This window comes from Caloenas nicobarica, chromosome 1 (assembly GCF_036013445.1).
Source record: "Caloenas nicobarica isolate bCalNic1 chromosome 1, bCalNic1.hap1, whole genome shotgun sequence".
Classification (NCBI taxonomy): Eukaryota; Metazoa; Chordata; class Aves; order Columbiformes; family Columbidae; genus Caloenas; species Caloenas nicobarica.
The window spans coordinates 214052610-214072846 of record NC_088245.1 but is presented as its reverse complement, the minus strand read 5'-3'; the positions used below and the strand labels follow the sequence as shown (position 1 = coordinate 214072846).

The window sequence follows — 20237 nt, the reverse complement described above, 5'->3', positions numbered from 1 at the left end:
CATTGCAGTTGTAATTTCATTCTTAATCAGCAGTAAACATGGATGGATTTGACTCAGGATACGATTTTTGAGCAGCTTCAGCCCTTGTTGCTGCTGCCTGATGGTGCCTGTCCAGGAGAATTAGTGCCATGCTCCGCAGTGAGTTTTTGGGTTTTTTTCTTCCAAACCTCATTCCGCTGCTCTGAAATCGTAGCCTTGTTAAACAGAAAACAATAAAGACAAGTTATTGGTATCTCCTGCTCTCAATTTCTGCTTTCTGAACTCATCATCTTTCCCGCAGCTCAGGCCGTAGCTGCTGGGAGCCCAGGTCTGTTTTATTTCATTTTATTTTCTGCTATATCTTTTCTTTCAGCACAATCTCAGACTCTAAGCCCGAGGATTTCAGATTTTCACCTGATGAAAGGGGAAAGCGGAGATGTTTCCTGAAAAATGATGTGAAACCCATCTCTCCCCAAATGTCACCCGGATGTTTTCTGATGGGTGCAATTTTGGGATGGGCAAGACAAGGCCAGCAAGTCAGTGGTCCAGAGCGGTTGTGCTGAGCTGGGGTTAAGCGGGGTTCCTGCAGCAGTCTGTATAATCCCTTTCACAGTCTCTCTTTTTCTCCTGGAGGCATTCTCTGGTAGAAGGGTACAGAAGATGGGTTGTAGAGACAAGATCACAGAATCACAGAATGTTAGGGATTGGAAGGGACCTTGAAAGCTCATCCAGTGCAATGCCCCCGCCGCAGCAGGAACACCCAGATGAGGTTACACAGAAGGTGTCCAGGCGGGTTGGAATGTCTGCAGAGAAGGAGACTCCACAACCTCCCTGGGCAGCCTGGGCCAGGCTCTGGCACCCTCACCGGGAAGAAGTTTCTTCTCAAATTTAAGTGGAACCTCCTGTGTTCCAGTTTGTACCCATTGCCCCTTGTCCTATCACTGGTTGTCACCCAGAAGAGCCTGGCTCCATCCTCCTGACACTGCCCCTTTCCATATTGATCCCCATGAATGAGGTCACCCCTCAGTCTCCTCTTCTCCAGCTCCAGAGCCCCAGCTCCTCAGCCTTTCCTCACACGGGAGATGCTCCACTCCCTTCAGCATCTTCGTGGCTGCGCTGGACTCTCTCCAGCAGTTCCCTGTCCTTCTGGAACTGAGGGGCCCAGAACTGGACACAATATTCCAGATGTGGTCTCACCAGGGCAGAGCAGAGGGGCAGGAGAACCTCTCTGACCTACTGACCACCCCCCTTCTAATCTCCCCCAGGTCCCATTGGCCTTCCTGGCCACAAGGGCCCAGTGCTGGCTCATGGTCACCCTGCTGTCCCCAGGACCCCCAGGTCCCTTTCCCCTACACTGCTCTCCAACAGGTCGTTCCCCAACCTGTACTGGAACCTGGGGTTGTTCCTGCCCAGATGTAAGACTCTACATTTTCCCTTGTTCTATTTCATTAAATTTTTCCCTGCCCAACTCTCCAGCCTGTCCAGATCTCACTGGATGGCAGCACAGCCTTCCAGTGTCAGCCACCCCTCCCAGCTTGGTGTCAGATCTGTCCCCTTGTCACCTCCACTAGCTCCCACGAGCTGACAGATGCATCCGAGCCCAGCAGGAGCTGCTGATGCCTCCACGGCTGCCCGAGATCTCGCTGTTTGCTGCAGGAGAGAGCCAGCTCGTTTTCCCAAGTCTTCTTGATCTCCTCTGTGCTTCTGCTCCCTCATTTCGCAGGTAAAACCGTGACCGATATCGCGTGGCCGCGTCCCGGGATGGCCACGTGCAGCCACAGCTGCCGAAACTCCTCAGGCAAGGTGTGGAAAATGGGGTTAATTTTCTTCCCAGTTTAAAAGATGAATAATTTTGCCTCCTTGTTGCTTAAAGGTTTCCATTGCCAGTTCATATTCCGCGTGTGGTAAATGAGAGATGCTGTGTGCGCCCTCCTGGAGATGCTGATTGTGTCTGTGCGGTGGTGGGAGTCAGGAGTGGTCCCCAGAGCCCGTTTCATTGCTTGACGACTGTTTGACACCTTTCTGGGTCTTGAGATTCTCCAGGAATACGTAGAGTTGGGAGAAATTCTGCTCCAGCTTTCCTTGTTTGGCCTCTTTGGCCAAGATAGTTTAGTCATCGTTCCTCAAATCCTGTTTACCCTCAGGGGAAGTGCACGACCCTGGAACAGAGGTCATTCTAGAAACTCTTCCATAGTGTCTGTTTTTCATTCCTAAATTGCTCATATGTGATTTCAGGAGCTGAGGGAGCTCTTTACAGGATGTGTGCCAGCTACAAGCCTCGAAGCATCCCTTAATACCACTGGTATTATATATGATGTCAGGAAAAATTTCTTGTTGGAAAGGGTTTTTGGACATCGGAACCGGCTGCCCAGGGCAGTGCTGGAGTCACCATCCCTGGAGGGGTTGGACAGACGGACATGAGGTTCTCAGGACATGGGGCAGTGCCAGGGCTGGGTTATGGTTGGACTTGATGATCTTGAGGGGCTTTTCCAACCAAAATGATTCTGTGATTCTATGAAATGATACAGACCCGTGTGAAGTCTCCAGCCTCCGTCAGGAATTACAGGGCGTGGACCAGCAGATCATCTCGTTAACCGAATTGCCTCAAAATCACCTCAACTGATGAGGAAGGAGCTAAACCCCCTTGGCTGCAGCACAACTTCCAGCGCTCTCTTAGGAAGCAGCCTGTGGGTGTAGGCATCAGGTTAACAAAACTAAAACAGAGTAAGATGTGTAATTATAATTACTGAGAGTCTGATGTCGAGAAGTGATGTGTAGCTTAACTTCTTCAGGGTGCCATAACTAACAACCAAATAATCGAGCGTTTTGCCAAAGGTGTGCGGGTTACGAAGGGTTGATGTACATGGAGAACATGCAGTAAAAGAGGTTTGAAGGAAATGATCTGAGGTCATGGGCTTTCTCACGACAGCTTCTCCGTGCTAAAAAGGTCACCCCTGTAGGGCAGAGGCTGCTGAGGCAGCCGTGAGCCCCATCTTTTTGGGAATATTGAGAGTTCCCAAACCTTTCCTGGGCCACACATACTTTCCCAGTCTCATTACCCCTCGGGAAAGTGAAACACCGGAGTTTGTGCTGCATTCAGCTGAACCCTTACTTTGTTTTTTGAAAAAACACTTAACAGCCTTTTAAAAAAAAAACAGGTGCGCTTTTTTTTTGCCTATTGAAAGCAAGTGTTAAATACTAGATTACAAGATTGGAAATGGAGTTGGATTTTTATGTGGCTGTTTTGTTTTTCTAGGATTATGTTTTAACAAAGATCCTCTTCAGCTACACCAGGGTTTCATTCGCTTTGGATGCTCATGAGCCCAAAGCTTTTCCTACAGCGTTAAACTCTCTGAGATGAAGTCTTTCTGTATTCGAGATGGAATTTCCTTTTCTTCCTTCTTAGTATTTCGTTAAGCTATTTTAGGAATGATTCTTCTGGATTTATACCAAATATAGCTGCTGTGACTCAGCCTCGTGTGTTCCTGGTTTGGTCTTGGAGATCCACGCGCTGATTTTGCATCTTGTAGTGCTTCCCTCCGCCTCTGTAATTTCCCCCTCTTAATTTCTAATCCAGTCCCCTTGCATTCCTCAAGTAGCGTTCTTCAGTTTAAATGGTTTTCCCATTGATCCCAGGATTTTTAAGCTTGCCACAATATTTTAGAAATCGGCGTCAGAAGAAGAATTCAGCACAGGAGATTCACCGTATCCACTTGGCCATTGGACTGCCACAAAGTCCTCACCTGACATTTTAATAATAAAAATGGTAGATGCAGAACTTAAGTGTGTAATTTTAGTGGTTCTAGGTGTCTAGGGAGACTCTCCTCCGTGTAGCACCTATGGAGGAAAGTTCCTCATGAGCCGCATGCATGGATGACCATCTGTTCAAGTCCATCATGATGCTTGTGAAGGTCTCAACCGTGGCCCACGCTGCAGGAAGGAAACTCCATCGGGGTTGAACGTTAGTTTGCAATTTGTAGGCGCTTACGTTGAGGACAGGGTGAACGTAATGCTGAGCACTGGGTGACCTACAGACCTTGGAGCTGCGAAGTGCTCTTCACATCGCAGAGTTGGGGCGGGATGGTGATGGTTTTCTCTCACCGCGTGGCACCCGTGGCACAGAGTTGGTTTGTGGTTTGATTTTATGAACGCTCTCCCATTAATGGCCAGTAACAGGGCAATTACTGCATGGTGTGGATGTGAACGTCCATTTACTGTGATCTAGACCTAAATCATTAACTCGTTTCTCACGGACTATTCAATAGCTGTGAGATGGAGACAAGCAGGCTGGACACAAAGTGATGCAGAATGATGGAGACTTTGTCTGTGATGCCAACTCAGACTTGCCAGTCAGTACAGGGGCCGATGAGTATTTTCCCTGACCTCTTAATTTCCCAATAACCGTGAGCACAGACTTCGCAGTTCTCTCTCGTGTTCAGTTTTCCATTTCCCTTCTCCAGCGTCTGCAGAAGATTTTCAAAATCAAATGGCAACAGCAGATTGCAAATGAGGAGGATTAGCATTTGTACTGAATGCACTCCAGCAGAAGGAGGTGACAAATCCTGGGTCAGTCAACAGCAGGAGCTCAGGAGCTGCTGGAAGGCATGAGGAGGAGCAGAGCTCGGTGACATTGGCCACCTGATGTTCTACTCTGCTCCTTCTCGAGGCTGCCGTGGCAGCACCAGGTCCTGCACTGGGGTCACACCAACCCCAGGCAGCTCTCCAGGCTCGGGGAAGAGCGGCTGGAAAGTGCCCGGCGGAAAAGGAGCTGGGGGTGTTGGTGCCAGCGGCTGAACATGAGCCAGCGTGTGCCCAGGTCGCCAAGAGGCCACCAGCATCCTGGCTGGGACCAGCACTGGTGTGGCCAGCAGGCCCAGGGCAGTGACCGTCCTGTGCTGGGCACTGGGGAGGCCAAACCGCGAATCCTGGGGGCGGTTCTGGGCCCCTCAGCTCAGGGCTCCAAATGGCGGCCCCAGGGGCACCAGAATCACCTCAAAAAACAAAATGGCGGCCCCAGGGGCACCAGAATCACCTCAGGCTCAAAATGGCGGCCTCAGGGGCACCAGAATCACCTCAGGGCTCAAAATGGCGGCCCCAGGGGCACCAGAATCACCTCAAAAAACAAAATGGCGGCCCCAGGGGCACCAGAATCACCTCAGGCTCAAAATGGCGGCCCCAGGGGCACCAGAATCACCTCAGGGCTCAAAATGGCGGCCAGAGAGGTGGCGGGATCACCTCAGGCCAAGAAAGAAAATGATTCTTTGAGTCCAGGTTTTGCCTCTGCCAAGATTTTGTGTTCTCCTGTGGAAATCCTTGAAGGATTCCCCTGTCTCTGCTGAATAAAACCCTTCAAAAAATGTCATTCCTGAACAACAGGTATTTTGCAGCAGATAAAACTCCAGTAGAAGCGCAGGCACACGCGTGATCTTTTTACGGACCCTTTCTGACCAGCGAGCGTCAACATCAGCTTCACCAAGGGGTGCAAAAGGCCCCACTCATCCCTGCTGGTCTGAAATACGCTCAGCGTGGTGTGATGTTAATTTGAAAACTGATAGTGATAACTGGGGGAAAACTGGGCTTCCTCTGCAAAGGGCTTGATCATGGAAGGTGCACGTTGGCTTAATTGCTTGCTTGTGGCAAACAGATCGCCTAAGGGTGAAATTAAAGTGCCACCCCTAGAAAGCTTTTAAATCACATTTCTGTAGCCTTCGGCCACATTAGGAGGAAAAGTCTGTCGCTGTTGTGCTGATACCTAAATCTAGGCGCTGTTGCTTTATGATTTCCGGAGAAATTAAAGGTTTGTGAAGTACATCTTCCTCTCCACGAGTCTTCCTCTGTAATCTGGCAGCGTTTTGCACGTTGAGGGATGCTGGCAGGGGAAATTTAGATAGAAATTTGTGTTATTAATATATTACTATATTACTATTTAAATACAATATTTAGCTATGTATTTTATGAGTCGGAAATGAATAACCAGATTATTTCATATTTATTGAAAGAAGTCGATTTGGGGGGGAAAAGAAAAGAAATAAAGCAGGAGGGGGGGACCTTGGGGAAGTGTGTTGCTGTGCGATGCTCGTTCTTTCTGAAGTGCAGGTTCCCAGGCTCTCCGGATCGCAGAGGTCGCGCTCACTCTCGCAATTCACCCTCCTTTTCTTCCCATCGAGGACGTTTTTTCCCCCCTGTGTTGCCTGGCAATTCACGTGAAGATCGCTCAGGTCCTGCCCTGTGCTCTCCCTCTGTTTTCTGTGCCGGTGACGTTGTCGAGCAGCTTAGGACTGGTTTTCCAGAGGATGCACGTCCAGCCTAATGTCTGGCTTACCAAGGGCTTGTGCTGCCTACAGGGCTGCGGAGATTTTGCTGCATTTACTCCATATTTGATTCTTTCTTGATCCTGATTCCTCGTTAGCTCTTCCTTGCTATTGGAATCATCTCTTAAAACCGAATTAATCATTGAACTGAAACCGGGAACTCGATTTCTCTTGCTTTTTAAGGAAAAAAAACCCCATGCCACCCAATATTTCACCAAACACTGCCTGGGAACATTGAGTTTATTTTCCAAACATGTAAAAACAAAGCTGTGAATTCATTAGAAACTAGAGCAAATCTTACCCAAATCAGTCCCCTGCCAGGCCGCGTTTTTCATCGCGGGTAATATCAATTTGGGCATCGTCAGAGCAGAGGAAAATTTGGAGCAAGGAAACCTCTCGAGTAGGTGGTGAGCACCTGTTCTATGATTGATCGAGTTAATTTAAGTCACGAATTGAATTGTTATGAAGAGTGATGGCAAAAAGGTTGTTACGAACCGAGATGGTGCTTATCGGCATGAAAATAAATGTGTCACAAATGGGTTGCAAAGCAAAGGGCTGATTTTTTTTTTTTTCTGTTTCAAAATGCATAAATCAGGGGTGTGCGTCTGTAAATCGTGTAATCACTGTCTAACGTGCGCTGGGATCTTTGCAGAATATTCATAAGACTTTGTAGAGTTTATAATGTAAAGCCGTGGGGCTACAGACAGCTCTGTCTGCTTAAACCCAGGTTTTAAGCTCTCTTACACCTAAATGTGTTGTAAAGTACCTGCAGCACTGAATTCTAGGAATAATTAAATTATCTGATACAGGTGATACCTCCCTATCTATTTGGATATGCACAAGTGTTGTTTGGTGTTGGTTGTGGTACAAGGCAGCAGCAAGTGTATGTTTTCGTGTATTTATTACATTATTTATGGTGCGAAGATGTAAGTAGATGTTAAAGTTTAATTTCTCTATATTTTGGAGAAGGCCATTACCCAAAGATTATACATTCTGTCTTCAATTAAACTTTTGCCTTTATACTTGTAATGCTACTGAAATGATATTAAAAAGCAGAAAGCTTAGACAAGCTGACAATTAAATGGATTTTGTAGAGTTGTGGTGGCAGCACGTGTGTAAAATTTGGGGTGACCTCTTGGCCATCGATGATATTTAAAAAACAGAAATTCAGTGACTCTGTTAAACTGCAAAATTGCTTTCTTACAATAGGGAGTGACATGAAATTAAACCATTTTGTGGCAAATGGGAACTTTCAGGCATTTTTTTGTCAGCGTGGGAGTCATAGTAACAAAGGATTGACAGAAAATAAGGTTTTTATCACTGCTACAAAGCATTGTCGCTGTTGGTATGGAGGCTCCAGCATCCTTCAAGCCAAAGCAAATGTGAATGACAAATTAGTTAATTAAACTCATCATATAATTGCTGGACGCCCTCTCGGGTTTTAGTGTTGTGTAATATCCTTCGACAAGTGAATGTGTTAAATTTTTGGTATTGCTTTTATCAGAAATATCTGTAGTTGTGACTGGAAATCCTACTTCACTCTCAGACACCGAGAGTATCGTCTCATATTGGATTTGCCCGTCACATTGTTAATATTTTAAATAAAACATCAGGATTTATTTTTTTTCCTGCGCTTAAATGCTGAAGCCCTGGTTGCTGAAATGGCTCCGCGTATCCTTGACCTTACACGCAGGAAAAATCAATTTGAGGTGAATAGAAATGTTCACGTGTGAAGACCAATATTTGCTTAGCTGCTTCAGAGCCAGCTTTTCATTTTAAACATTTCCGAGAGACCCCAAAGCCTTTTTTCATTGTTTTTTTTTTTCCACGTCGGCATACACTTATTTTAAAGAAGTAAATGACTGCTCTGCTTTTAGTTTCTGCCGTGCCATTCAGTCCCTAAAATTGCCTTTTTTCCCCCAGATGGAAAAGGAGAAAGCAAAGCTGGGTTGTCTGCCCAGCCCAAATCACCGGCTGGGGATTTAGCAATTCCTTTTTGCCAATGTAAACTACAAGCCGTAAGCTCCTTCGGACTTCGTTCAATCTCTTCCCGCTCTTTAGCCAAGGAAGAAAAGTCCGGAAATGTATGAAAAGCATTAATTGTTGACTTTTTGTGGCCTTTCAGCCCTTTTCTTTGTGTGGACTGCAAAAGAATTCCTGGTTTGGGCCTCCTGGGCCTGGGGATATTCACTGGGAACCTGAGCGAGCGTTGAGGGGAATAAAAGCACTTGCAAACCCCTCTGGAACGGCAGGCTGAAAAATTCTTGGCTTTTACAGTGATTATGAAATGAATATGCTAATTTGTTGCATATTGCATGTGTTATGGGGCTGTATCATGCATTTGCCGATCTTGGTCTCCTGTCTCTTGCTACCAACCTTCGGTAATTCCTATACGGAATGTTTAACTTGTGGTTGAGACCTTTCTAAACATATGTAGTGTCATTTAAAGGTTTCAAGTGACCGATCGTGGCCATCTGATGCAAAATTTCTTTTCTTTTTTGCTGGTTATACGTTGTTTTACTGCATATTTTTGCAGCATCCACCCATAAAGGCTGAGGCTCAGAGTCCGTAGAAGGAATAGAAGCTCCGGGGAGACCTTATTGTGGCCTTTCCGGACTGAAAAGGGGCCGAGAAGAAAGATGGGGACAGACTTTGAGCAGGGCCTGTTGCCATAGGAGAAGGGGTGATGGTTTTAAACTAAAGGAGGGAGATTCAGGTTGGGCATGAGGAAGAAATTGTTGGCCCTGAGGGTGGTGAGAGCCTGTCCCAGGTTGGCCAGAGAGGTGGTGGCTGAACCATCCCTGGAGACATCCCAGGCCAGGCTGGACGGGGCTCTGAGCAACCTGAGCTGGTGCAGATGGTAGGACTGGATGAGCTTTGAAGGTCCTTTCCAACCCAAACTATTCCATAATTCTATACATACCACGTAGGGCGTATGTGCCGAAGGAATGCGGTCATGGTAGGGAGCGAGGATGCCGAGGGTCACCTCCGTCATCAGCTCAGGAGCGTGACGTAGTTCGGTCATGGTGACAGTTGGGTTTGGGCAGCTGGTGACACGTGTGGGACACTCTGATGGGACAATGATCCCCACCAACACCACCAACCTTCAGCCAAAGCCACGCAAAGCTTTGGTGGACACAGGGAGGGGAACAAGCTGTGGAACGCCCGGTCTCCCACTCCATTTGATATTTGAGAGCTGGAGGTGACTGAATAAATCTTTAGGATTTAAATCAAGTTCCCACATAGATACAAAATGTAAAATATTTGCACTATTAATCTTCACTCTTCGCAGTCTTTATACCCCATCTTTGGCCGTGCGAAGGACATCGTTAGGAGGAGGAGATCGTTAGAGGGCAACGAGGAACAGCCATGGCTGGAAGTCATAAATGACTCAAAACCTGCAGCGCGGTGGATTTGAACGCTGCCCAAATAAAGCCGAGAGGATCGTGACCCATATATTATTGAAAGGACATCTCTGCCCTCATCCGATTTTAATTCCAGGAATCTTGTATTTCTGGCGTGTCAACTTTGTACGGTGTAATCCATCCAGGACCAAATTTAGATCTTTATCCTGCTCCAGTGCGTGGGAAGGAGCGACGCTTTCAATGTTCAGGATATTGTTGGAAAGCGATTCTCCCATACTGAGGGGAGCAATTACAAAAATTGAAGGCAGGTGATTAGCAGTAGCCGTTGGAAATTTTGGAGCAAAACATAAATTAGAGCTTGTCTTCTTTTAATATTTTTAAAGAGCTTGGAAGAGGGGAAGCTTATATTTATTGGTAACGTAAATTATCTTTTTATGAATATTATTTTTGTGTCTGTAGGGGAAGGAGCAATGGTGGACTGGGAGAAAGGTCTGAAGCAGCTTGAGAAGTCTCAGATAAGAAAGATAATTAAAAGTATTATTTTGCTTTTTTTTATAATGACTGGGCTATGTTATGAGATCGACGTTTATAAGCCAGGGAAATTTTCTAACCAAAGCCTCAATAATTTTATGGTAGGTCAAATTCTGCACTAAGTTAATTAAAAATATCGTTTAGACACTAGATAGTGCTTGTCTAGCATCGTAGATGATAATTTAAGTAAATTTTCATGGTCCTGTGAGGTATCTAACATCGTCTGTTTGGTGATTCGCTATAATATAGATATACATTGATGGAAAAACGTGAATGCTGCCCTCACCCCCACCACCTCTCCAAGGTTTCTGGTGTCCCACCAAGTGCCAATGAACCTTCTGACTGGAGACCATTCGGAAAGACCAAAATCTTTGGAAATCGGTTACGTCTGACGCCAATAAAATTTCAGCCTGAGAATCTGGAGGAAGGTGGAGGTCTGAGAAATGAGCTACAGCACAAATTATTGTGAGACGGAGAGGAAATGCTGGTTGGAAGGACATCTGGAGCCATCCAGGCCAATGTCCTGTTCACAGTGGGGCTTTCACCAGCACCAGGTTGGGTCAACCATGGCCTTGCTTAGGCCGGTCCTGAAAACCTCCAGCAAATCTATGGTCAGCCTGGTCTAGTAAGGCGGAACCAACACCGTCAAAACGCTTTTCCTCATGGCCAACCTGAACCTCCAGAGCCATCGTTTGTGGAAAGAAAGGAGCAGAGAGAGGAGTCTTCAAACTGTGTGTCCTGGGAAGTCTTTTCGGCAAAACACAATGAAGCTGGACTGTGAAGATAAAAGAATCGAGATAATCAGGTGGAGGAGGACGTGGCTCAGTCGGAGAGCAGAACGAGAGCACTAAATACAAGAGTGCAACAGGGTTCATCTCAAAAGGAAAAGTCGGCAAGGCCTCAAGTTGAAGAAATTAATAGGGATAAATCAAGGAAAATGTTTGAGAACTACTGAGAATGGTTATGGACACGCAGGGACAGGTATGTTAGTTATTAAAAAAAACATTTATTTTTTGATTACCTCCTGGTGAAACCCATTAGTCTTGCATATAGCAAAGAGTTTACAGCATGGAATTCATCTGCATATAGATGCTTTCATCGCCGAGCCCCTGGGACACCTCGGAGTAGCCGGATACAAACACACGTGCCGTTCCGATTGCCACAGTGGCGCGACAGGAGGTATCTGCGAAGAAAATACATCGTCAGCCTAATTAATGAGTAATAGAGTTCAGTCACGTTCAGAGCTTCAGGAAAGACCACACTCAAATGGCGTTGTGTTAATCACCACCTGTACTGCCGACTCCAACACCGTCCGCGTTCATACATCAAATGTCTTGATTGCATCGGGTAATGACTGAGCTTCGAATCTGGTTCCCATCAGCAAAGAATCATAGAATCATAGAAGAGTTTGGGTTGAAGGACCTCCCCAGCTCCCCCAGTGCCCCCCCTGCCATGAGCAGGGACATCTGCACCAGCTCAGGTTGCTCAGAGCCCCGTCCAGCCTGGCCTGGGATGTCTCCAGGGATGGTTCAGCCACCACCTCTCTGGCCAACGTGGGCCAGGCTCTCACCACCCTCAGGGCCAACAATTCCTTCCTCATGTCTGGCCTGAATCTCCCCTCCTTTAGTTTGAAACCATCCTGTGTGCGGTAACATCAACTGCTAAAGCGTTCCTGAACTATGGCTTTGCTGCACATCTTCATTTCCACTGGAAACGCTCCCAGAAAGAAAGGAATGCAGGACATGACCAACAGCAAGCCAATAAGCCTGAAATCAAACCTGTATTTCAGATGTGGAAATGCTTATTATTGAATCATAAAATCATTTTGATTGGAAGAGACCCTCCCATTAACCCACCCCTGGCACTGCCCCATGTCCTGAGAACCTCATGTCCGTCTGTCCAACCCCTCCAGGGATGGTGACTCCAGCACTGCCCTGGGCAGCCTGTTCCAATGCCCCACAGCCCTTTGGGGAAGAAATTGTTCCCCACATCCAACCTCAACCTCCCCTGGCGCAACTTGAGGCCGTTTCCTCTGGTCCTGGCGCTTGTTCCTGGGGAGCAGAGCCCGACTTCCCCTCAAGGTCTTTCTTGTTATGAGGAGCCCAAGACTGAGCCCAGGATTCCAGGTTGGGTCTCCCCAGTGCCCAGCACAGGGGGAAGCAGCAAACGTTCTCTCAGGATGGAAGAAAAGCTCCTTGCCCAGCTCTTACTGTCAGCTACCACCTCACGGGTGCTTTTTCAATAAAAATGGCAATATGAAGATCAATAGACGTATCAAGCAGATGGTTTGAAGACCACGATGACCCTTCTGCTCCAGCTTCATCAATTTATGAAGCAGGTTTGGTGGAGCTGGGGATTGTCGTGGGGATTTCATGGTTATCCAGGTAAAACAAGGCTGGAGCAGAGCAGAAATTTTCTTTGGAAGTGAAAAGTGGGGAGAAGTACAGAAAAAAAGCAATATTCAGGCTCTGGAATAGATCTAGCCCTAGATCAATCTGTACGAACGTCAAGGTGTAGCTGAAGTATAGTGAAAGAGAGAAAAGTGAACGTTATATTGTACAAACAAGAGCTACCATTAATAATTTACTGCTAATTGAAGCCTTAAACTTTTTTGTGGAGTCTGGCCTTTCTTAGGCTTCCCTCCTTACATAGATTTTTTTTCGAATCGCATTTTATTTTATTAATAAAAGATTAACTAAAATTGCGTCAGCTTTGACCGGATTCTTTTCTAAGGTCTTCAACAGGTTAAATATTTTGCTTTAGGTGAGACACGTTCAATCAGCTGTTATGGTGTAGCTAAAAAAGGGGTTTATTAAAAAGAAGCTGTTAATTGTGGAAAACCCTGTTGCGTTCTGAATCTCTGAGCTGTCGTAGCAGAATTTTTTCGGGGAAACATGGGACGTAGCCATGTAGTTTGCCTCAATCAACCTTTAGCGGATGAATTGGAAGATAATTTAATTATCGTTTGGCGGATCCCAAGCGACGGTCAAGCTTCAAATGACTTAACCGAAAAAATGGTTCAGAAAATTATTGGAATTTTGAATGTAGTGTAAGGTCAGGAGGTCTTTCCATGTTCGAGGAGGCTTTGGCTGAATACTATTAGCATGCCATTTGTATAAAACGAATTTAAAGAGGCGATGTGCAGATCAAGGAAGAAACGTATCTTTTTGCGTTGCCTTTTTTCTTTATGCACATTCTCTCCTGTTTGTTTCAGTGTTCCTTACGTAAAATAATTTTTGGTCCGTATATTTTCTCTCAGAGGAGAAAATGCCGCTCTTTTTCCAAAGAAAAATGGAAGGAACGGGTCTCTCGGAAGCGCTTACATCCCATTTTAGCGAAAAATGAAGGCACGTCACAACCTGAGCATTACGGAAAGTTAAAGCGTAAGTGACGCTGACACAAGGACTGACGTGAAACAAGGTGGAGAAGTGTCTCCCGTCCAGAAAAGCTCACATTTGCATTACTTACTCCTTTCTTTACAATTGAACTTAAATTAAGATCTACTATTTAATTTTTTGACAACCAGAAAGATGCGCATGTCACTGTTTTAAGAACCCTGTAAAATATATTTATTTCTCGGTAATGCTCTGTTTATAAAGATTTTATTCGCTTAGTCTGAAAAGAAAATGAAAAATCACTTCATAAACTTCCTTGCATGCCAGATTTATTCTTTAATTTTAGGATTTTTTAAATCTCCTTCAATGTTGTCTGTCTTTTCCTCTGCCTCCACAGAAGTGGGAAGTAGCTTTATTTCTATATATCGGAGTGGGAGAGGAACACAAGATGCCAGTTCCACTGCTCTGTCCATTGAAACAGTCACGTTTAAATCGGGTTTTGTGTAAAAATTGCTGCTACCCACCAATATTTGAACATTCAAAGCCTAAGTGACTTTGAGAAGCAGTGAAGATGGTCACAGTGCTGTCAAAAGCACAAGCAAACCAACGATAAAGAAGAACAAGAGGGTAGGATGTTCTCGTTGTCTTGCATCTGTAGTGGTTTGAAGGTGGTGGTGATACCTGTGCTGGTTTTTGAGTGTTCCTGTTGGAAGGGAATGAAGTAGATCATAGAATCACAAGAGGGTTTGGGTTGAAGGACCTTCCCAGCTCCCCCAGTGCCCCCCCTGCCATGAGCAGGGACATCTGCACCAGCTCAGGTTGCTCAGAGCCCCGTCCAGCCTGGCCTGGGATGTCTCCAGGGATGGTTCAGCCACCACCTCTCTGGCCAACCTGGGACAGGCTCTCACCACCCTCAGGGCCAACAATTTCTTCCTCGTGTCTGGCCTGAATCTCCCTCCTTTAGTTTGAAACCATCACCCCTTGTCCTGTCGCAACAGGCCCTGCTCAAAAGTCTGTCCATATCTGATGATGTTCAGTTTGGGGCCCCTCACACCAAGAAAGGCCTTGAGGTGCCGGAGCGAGTTGGGAGAAGGGAACGGAGCTGGGGAAGGGGCTGGAGCACAAGTGTGATGGGAGCGGCTGAGGGAGCTGGGGGTTCAGCTGGAGAACAGGAGCTGAGGGGAGACCTTCTGATCTCTGACCTGCCTGAAAGGAGCTTGGAGCCAGGGGGGGTCGGGCTCTGCTCCCCAGGAACAAGCGCCAGGACAAGAGGAAACGGCCTCAAGTTGCGCCCGGGGAGGTTGAGGTTGGATCTGGGGAACAATTTCTTCCCCAAAGGGCTGTGGGGCATTGGAACAGGCTGCCCAGGGCAGTGCTGGAGTCACCATCCCTGGAGGGGTTGGACAGACGGACATGAGGTTCCCAGGACATGGGGCAGTGCCAGGGCTGGGGAACGGTTGGACTCTATGACCTTGAGTGGGTTTTCCAACCAAAATGATTCTGTGACTCTGTGTCCCAGGGTGTCACCAGGGCTGGAGGACAGAGTCCTGTTGCCCGGGTGGCAGCAGCAGAACACCGTGCAGAGCACAAAGTTCAGCTTTGTCCGGAGCACCCGCGTGCGGCTCTGCAGCCACCTCACAGCACATCAAGTTCGAGCTCCGCATTCACAGCACAAACTTTTTCATTCCCCTGCTCGTGCTGTTTGGAAATCCCTCTTGCAAACTCCATTTTGCCGGCATGTTAGCGTGGTCGCCTCCCGTAGCCTGACCTCTCTTGTATTAATATTTCTATTTACCCTTCATCTGCAGTAATTTCCTAGTGTGATGGAAACATGCTGTCCACTTTCACGGGGAAGATAAAATACATGAAAATGGAACTTTTTCAGGTATGCGGAGCCCGTTTGCCAACAGCTTGTTCCCATGGCATCCCTGCTGGAGTTTCTCCTTCAGCTTCTTGCTGGGGTCTCAACAGCTTCTAAACAACAGAACATCCCTGCCCTGGGGGTTAGGAAGCAGCGGAAGCTCCGTGCAAAAGAGCAATACTCGTGTTTGTCTGTTTATAATTCATTTTTATTAGTCTGTTTGTTGTATATTCATAGCCACAAGCAAGGGCTGCAAGTTATTGTGGCGAAGGAGGTTTAATTTTGCTAATCCTGTTTTATTCCTGTTCCAGCGCAGCTTTTTGAATGCCACAATGCGGTGGCCGTAATGAATTTAAAATGTATTTTTCAGCGGTATTGTCTCGTAAAATGTAGTGGAAGCTCCACTGAATGTGCTTTAATACTAGGTGCTGAAAAGAAAGAAAATCTTCCGTCTGAAATGCTGTTCGTGTGGACTCTTTCATGCTGGTTGGAAATAACACCCTGCATACCAAGCAGGGAGGAAGCACAAACCTCTTCCTCACAGTACAATATCGCGCTCACCATCTTTTTATCTGGGCTAAAAAGCATTTTCTTTCATCCTTCTCGATAAGAGCGTTTCATTTTACCATTTGGTCCGACACCTAATGCAAGCCAGACGTATGCAGCAATTCTCAGCAAATTATGATGTATTTGTGCTCTTTACACCCAGAAAAGCGCAAAAGAAATGGTGACCGCATGGGACAAGGGACTTTATAAATGCAGCCGTGACTCCGTCCTCGCCCAGGAGCAGGTCCGGCTGTCGCTGTGTGGTTCTAGGTGGAGGAACAAACATTTGATTGGAAGGCAGAGGGAAGAGGGACCCTCATAAACTTCGTTTCTTGGGCAGGAAGACTCAGCTGGGGAAGAGAAGGAGAGAACAGGACTGGTGCAAGATGGACCCATCACTTTCTTGCTGTGTTGCAGAACATCCTCAGCTTACAGAGCCTCTGCAATGGCCAACGCGATGGGCCACGTGCCCGCGCTTGGCTGATGAAGAGGATGGAGCTTTTCTGCAGCCAGTGGGTGTTGCCGCAGGGATGTCCCAGTGGTCCCCTGTGCAAAGAGCATCATTCAGCCCCACGGGCACGTTTGTTGAGAGCGTAGTCTGATGTTGGGCATCTTGCTGTTAGTTCGGTGGCCAGATACCTGAAGTGGAACCTGGATGTTGACTTTTCTCCTGGGAATATGAGGATCACAGAATCCCAGAATGTCAGGGGTTGGAAGGGACCTCGAAAGCTCACCCAGTCCAATCCCCTCGCCGGAGCAGGAACACCCAGATGAGGTTACACAGGAAGGTGTCCAGGCGGGTTGGAATGTCTGCAGAGAAGGAGACTCCACAACCTCCCTGGGCAGCCTGGGCCAGGCTCTGGCACCCTCACTGGGAAGAAGTTTCTTCTCAAATTTAAATGGAACCTCCTGTGTTCCAGTTTGTACCCATTACCCCTTGTCTTATCACTGGTTGTCACCAAGAAGAGCCTGGCTCCATCCTCCTGACACTCCCCCTTTCCATATTGATCACCACGAATGAGGTCACCCCTCAGTCTCCTCTTCTCCAGCTCCAGAGCCCCAGCTCCTCAGCCTTTCCTCACACGGGAGATGCTCCACTCCCTGCAGCATCTTTGTGGCTGCGCTGGACTCTCTCCAGCAGTTCCCTGTCCTATGGATGGTGGGATGGGATCAGATCGAAGGTCCTTGCAGCCTAAGAACCTGCCTGGAAGGGTGTCTGGGGAAGCGGAGGAGTTGCTCTGTCCCTTGAGAGGCTTTGAACATCCCGCCAGCCTGGCAGCAAGAGGCCAGAGGAGCCCCAGAAATGACCCGAGGCTGGAACAGCTCTGCTGGGAGGACAGGCTGACAGAGTTGGGCTGTTCAGCCTGGAGAAGAGAAGCTCCAGGGAGACCTTAGTGTGGCCTTTCCAGACTTAAAAGGGGCTGAGAAGAAAGACGGGGACAGACTTTTGAGCAGGGCCTGTTGCCATAGGACAAGGGGTGATGGTTTTAAACTAAAGGGGGGAGATTCAGGCTGGACACGAGGAAGGAATTGTTGGCCCTGAGGGTGGTGAGAGCCTGTCCCAGGTTGGCCAGACAGGTGGTGGCTGAACCATCCCTGGAGACATCCCAGGCCAGGCTGGACGGGGCTCTGAGCAACCTGAGCTGGTGCAGATGTCCCTGCTCATGGCAGGGGGGCACTGGGGGAGCTGGGGAGGTCCTTCAACCCAAACCATCCTGTGATTCTATGAGGCACTTAGGGACGTGGTTTTGTGGTGAACTTGGCAGTGTTGAGTTAACGGATGGAACTGTTGATCTCAAAGGTCTTTTCTAACCAAAATGATTCTGTGAATCTCTATAGCATATGCAGACACGTTTGTGTGGTTTGAGTTTTATGTTTGAGTGCATCCTGTATCCACCACATCCCACCCCGAAACACCCTCCTGTGTTGAACGGGATCCGTACGCAGCCCAGAAGTCAGACACTTACACAAGCTGATGGTCGTCATCTCAGGGACAGATGACGTTGGGTTTTCTCCTGTAAATGAGAACTCAAGCCAGAAAGCAAACACTTGCCAGGACAGGCTCACCGGGACTCGCAGCACAGACTGGGGACACCCCAGGACCATAAACCCCTTACACTTGGGTGTAAATCCCCTGCTATCATATCTCAGGGATGTAAAGTTTTGCGTTGATTTTCCTGTCGGTCTTACAAGCTCCATCATGCGTTAGCAAAGCCGCTGGTGTAAATACATCTCTCCGTGGAGCTTTCTCTTCCAGCTGGCTTTATAACCACGATTTCCTTTGCTTTGAGAATTGCTGAGGGTGGAGGGAAGGCTAATTAATTAAGCAGTAATTGTTGTCAAGTCAATTGGTGCTAACATTTAACATTTGACTTGTTTACTATCCTGAGGTACAGCGAAAGGAGTTAATGAGTTAACAAATTGTGCCTCCATCATGAGAGACTTGTTTGGAAAGAACGGTTTTGTTTATGAACTGTAAAATAATACATTTTTTTAAAAAAATGCACATTTCGGAGCAAGATTGTTGAGGTTCTTGTGCGAAATTGTCACTAGATAGCTGTGGAGACAAATGCGTCGCCTAATAAAGCTTAATGACTGATTTTCCCATTAATCAGAATTGAGAATGTGCTTCATTAAGATAATTAACTGAGCCACTTGCTTAACTGACAGATAGTAGACACAAATCCCCAAGTCACTTGCTTTCCTCTAAATAAAGCTCGCAAGAAGCGAACCCGGTGCTGCTTCATCTTCTTTATTGCAGAGGGAAACAGGAGGGCTGGTAAAATCTCATTGCCCGAGTTACCCTGTTTCCCTGAAAATAAGACAGGGGTCTTCTATTCATTTTTGCTCCAAAAGATGCGTTAGGGCTTATTTTCAAAGGTTGTCTTATTTTTCCATGAACAGCAATCTTGAACAAACAATCAACATTTATTCAAATATGGTCATTCTGTCACATCTGTCCTGCTGCATTCTGTTGCCAATTAATTTTAATTTTACATGTGTAGCTGCCTGGACACTATTTAAATTGACTTTTTAATGAACTGTAACTAGGGCTTATTTTTGGAGTAGGGCTTATATTTTGACCATCCTCAAAAATCCTGAAAAATCATCCTAGGGCTTATTTTCGGGGTAGGTCTTATTTTGGGGGAAACAGGGTACGTCTGTGGTGGCATCTCCCAGTCTGGGACGTGGTGGGTGGCCCTGGGTGCCCCATGCACCAAACCTTGGGGTCGAGGCTGTCGTAATCAGCTCACAAATATTTGCCTCTCTCCATCTCGCCAGCAGCGAACGGTCTTTTATCTGCTAATTTCAGAAAGGTCAGGTCTTCGTTGGGGTTGGTTTTGTCACCCAAGAGCGATGAGTTCCAAGGAATGTCTGAATTTGTGGCTTCTCCTCTTTGTTCATCACAAGCTGGACGTGGGGTCACGAGTCCTGAGCCCCTTCGAAGGCAGAGATATGTCAGATTCATCTGCTCCGGGTACATTTGTAGGCAGAATACGCAGCGCTTGAAGAAGTTAAGGGAATTAACTGAAAGATCCCCAACTTGAATTATTAAATACGCTACCTGGTTGTAACGTCTCGTCGTAAATCCTTTTCCTTCGCAGCTCGCTGTGTCTTGAATTATAACAGGGCGATGCTATCGTGTAGCGGAAGACTCTTTGCGCAGACGACTTTTTTGGAGACAAATTGAGGTGATTGACTCAATTCTGCTTTTCTTTTGTCCTCAGAGCTCCCGGTCTTCCACCATGAACCCTGTTTACAGCCCCGTCCAACCTGGGGCTCCCTACGGAAACCCGAAGAACATGGCGTATACAGGTAGGACCGGCGTTTGGCGGCTGTTTCGCGAATGTCCGTATGTGGGTGATCGTTGATGAGTTAATCCCTTAACGAAGGGAGAGTTCTCATGAGGCAGCCAGATGGGAACGTGACTTGTAGGAAAAACTCTTGGGCGAAGCCAACGCAAAACTCTTGGGCGAAGCCAACGCAAAACTCTTGGGTGAAGCCAACGCAAAACTCTTGGGTGAAGCCAACGCGATAAAGTCAGTGAGAAGAAATGGATCTGAATCCACAAGAAGACGATGCCCTGGAAATTCTAAAGAAAAGGGTCAAAAAGGGTTTTTTTAGACAAACAAAACATGTAAACGGGATTTGCCTCCGGCGTCGATTGTGTGGTGCAATAATCCTGCTGTAGAAATGAGGATCACGCGGGCGAGAGCTCAGGGTTTGGAGAACATGTGGTTATTGTTACAGGCGTTGGTTTAATCTGTGTTATTGACTGATATTTTGTTTGCAAGCTACGCTCTGGTTG

The 20237-nt window shown here is 47.0% G+C and overlaps 1 protein-coding gene across 4 annotated transcripts in view; it reads left to right on the top strand.

Annotated features, from left to right (window-relative positions):
* FAM168A (family with sequence similarity 168 member A) overlaps window positions 1-20237 on the top strand; it is a 198478-nt gene that overhangs the window by 75034 nt on the left and 103207 nt on the right. For all 4 annotated transcript variants that reach the window (XM_065656793.1, XM_065656785.1, XM_065656776.1 and 1 more), the window contains one exon: window positions 19657-19744. In XM_065656793.1, the coding sequence (XP_065512865.1) occupies window positions 19675-19744 (70 nt within the window). In that variant the 5' untranslated portion in view covers window positions 19657-19674. The remainder of the gene's footprint in view (window positions 1-19656; window positions 19745-20237) is intronic.